At 42.9% G+C, this 1,992-nt stretch overlaps 1 protein-coding gene across 2 annotated transcripts in view; it reads left to right on the top strand.

Moving 5' to 3' along the window:
• The first annotated feature begins 182 nt into the window (after positions 1-182).
• Positions 183-1,992, top strand: part of LOC110453922 (protein ADP-ribosylarginine hydrolase-like) — a 22,114-nt gene continuing 20,304 nt past the window's right edge. Inside the window, exon 1 of one of the 2 annotated variants that reach the window (XM_021503165.1) lies at positions 183-313. In XM_021503165.1, the coding sequence (XP_021358840.1) occupies positions 294-313 (20 nt within the window). In that variant the 5' untranslated portion in view covers positions 183-293. The remainder of the gene's footprint in view (positions 314-1,992) is intronic. The other variant, XM_021503166.1, reaches the window with a different exon arrangement.

Below are 1,992 nucleotides of genomic sequence, written 5' to 3'. Positions count from 1 at the left end.
CGAAGCGGCTTTTTAACTTATATTAAAAAAAATGTAGGTAGCTTAATATTTGAACACAACAGATGCATTTTGAAAATGGGTACATTTGGATACTCCTCGGTCTTTTCTCGTTTCTACGAAAAAAACTTTTCGGTTACGGAAATGGCCGATTGGTAACACGATACAAACCGAAAATAGATTTGTGTCGAAGGAGTTATTTATAGCAATTGGGTGTTTATGTAATATCATAATATGTGTGTGTGCGGATAAATTGAAAATCTCTTTGTGGTGTATTTTCCGACGACTTCTAGTGTATGGTCCAAGGCGACGACAGGTATGATTATTTGACAGGTTTTTTCAAACAATAACTTTAGAGACATCCTAGACCAACTCATTTTCCGTCTAAGAAGTTTTCCTCGGGCCGGTTTTCCTCTTGTAATGAGGAAACAATTAAAAGCCTCATGTATGCGTGCCACAGCTTATAGCTACTATATTTGCCTTTCAATACACATATACTATAATTGTATGGTTATAGGTGAGTTTACAGACAATACCTGTGTGTCGACAGGCCGGTTTGTCAACTTTTACTTTAATATTTTGAGGGATAACGTCAGAAGGGTCTAGTGGAAGCTCGAAACCCTATCACAACTCCAGACCACCATAGCTCTGGCCTGTTACAAATCCTGAAGTAACGTTCCCTCTTTCCGATCAGTTCAATTTTGTACATGAAATATCACGGAATTAGATCTTAAGTCCATGGAAATATATAGTGTTTATGGTGCTATAATCAGCCCCACCTTAGCTTCCTGCTCAACATTCCACAGTGATGTTTCATGATGAGCTCATATACATTATACACATGGAAATATATAACTTGTCTTACATTTGTCCTTAAGTATATGGAGGAATTACAGACGTTTCGCCCCCAACAAATTTTCACATCGCCCCAATTTTCAGTTCAGTTCGCCCCAAGTATGACAACCATATCGCCCCAAAATTTCTGTATGCCCCAAAATCCGTTTCGCCCCAAAAGCTACATCGCCCCAAAAATCGGTATCGCCTCAACCGCCTACGAAACCCATATTGAACTATAAAGGGCAGTTAATGGGAGGTAACTCTTTCAATTTCAAAGCTATTTCCTTGTCAATATTAATTATTCGTTTCTTGTTAGCTCACCTGGTCCGAAGGACCAAGGTGAGCTTATGCCATACCGTCGTACTGTCGTCCGTCCGTCTGTCCGTAGGTCCATAGGTCTGTACGTCAACAATTTCTTTGAACGACTTCTTCTTCTTAACCACTGATTGGAATTCAACTAAATTTGACTGGAAGCATCCCTAGGGTGTGGGGATTCAAAATTGTGCAAATGATGGGGCTGACCCCCGCGGGGGCTGAGGGGCGGGGCCAAAAGGGGTCAATTTGGCTATATTGCTTTAAGCGACTTCTCCTCTGGAACTAAAAAGTGGATATCAACCATATTTGACTGGGGGCATCCCTGGGTGGTGGGGATTCAAAATTGTACAAATGATAGGGCTGACCCCCAGGGGGCTGAGGGGCGGGGCCAAAAGGGGTCAATTTGGCTATATTGCTTTAAGCGACTTCTCCTCTGGAACTAAAAAGTGGATATCAACCATATTTGACTGGGGGCATCCCTGGGCGGTGGGGATTCAAAATTGTACAAATGATGCGGCTGACCCCCCAGGGGGCTGAGTGGCGGGGCAAAAAGGGGGCAATTTGGCTATACTGCTTCAAGAGACTTCTTCTCTGGAACTAAGAGATGGATATCAACCATATTTAATTGGAAGTATCTCTAGGTGGTGGGGATTCAAACTTGTACAAATGATGGGGCTGACCCCTCAGGGGGCTGAGGGGCAGGGCAAAAAGTGGGCAATTTGGCTATATTGCTTTAAGTGACTTCTTCTCTGGAACTAAGAGATGGATATCAACCATATTTGACTGGAAGCATCCCTAGGTGGTGGAGATTCAAAATTGTACAAATGATGGGGCTGACCCCCC

Source organism: Mizuhopecten yessoensis, unplaced genomic scaffold (assembly GCF_002113885.1).
Source record: "Mizuhopecten yessoensis strain PY_sf001 unplaced genomic scaffold, ASM211388v2 scaffold7547, whole genome shotgun sequence".
NCBI lineage: Eukaryota > Metazoa > Mollusca > Bivalvia > Pectinida > Pectinidae > Mizuhopecten > Mizuhopecten yessoensis.
This window is presented reverse-complemented; position numbering and strand designations above follow the sequence as displayed.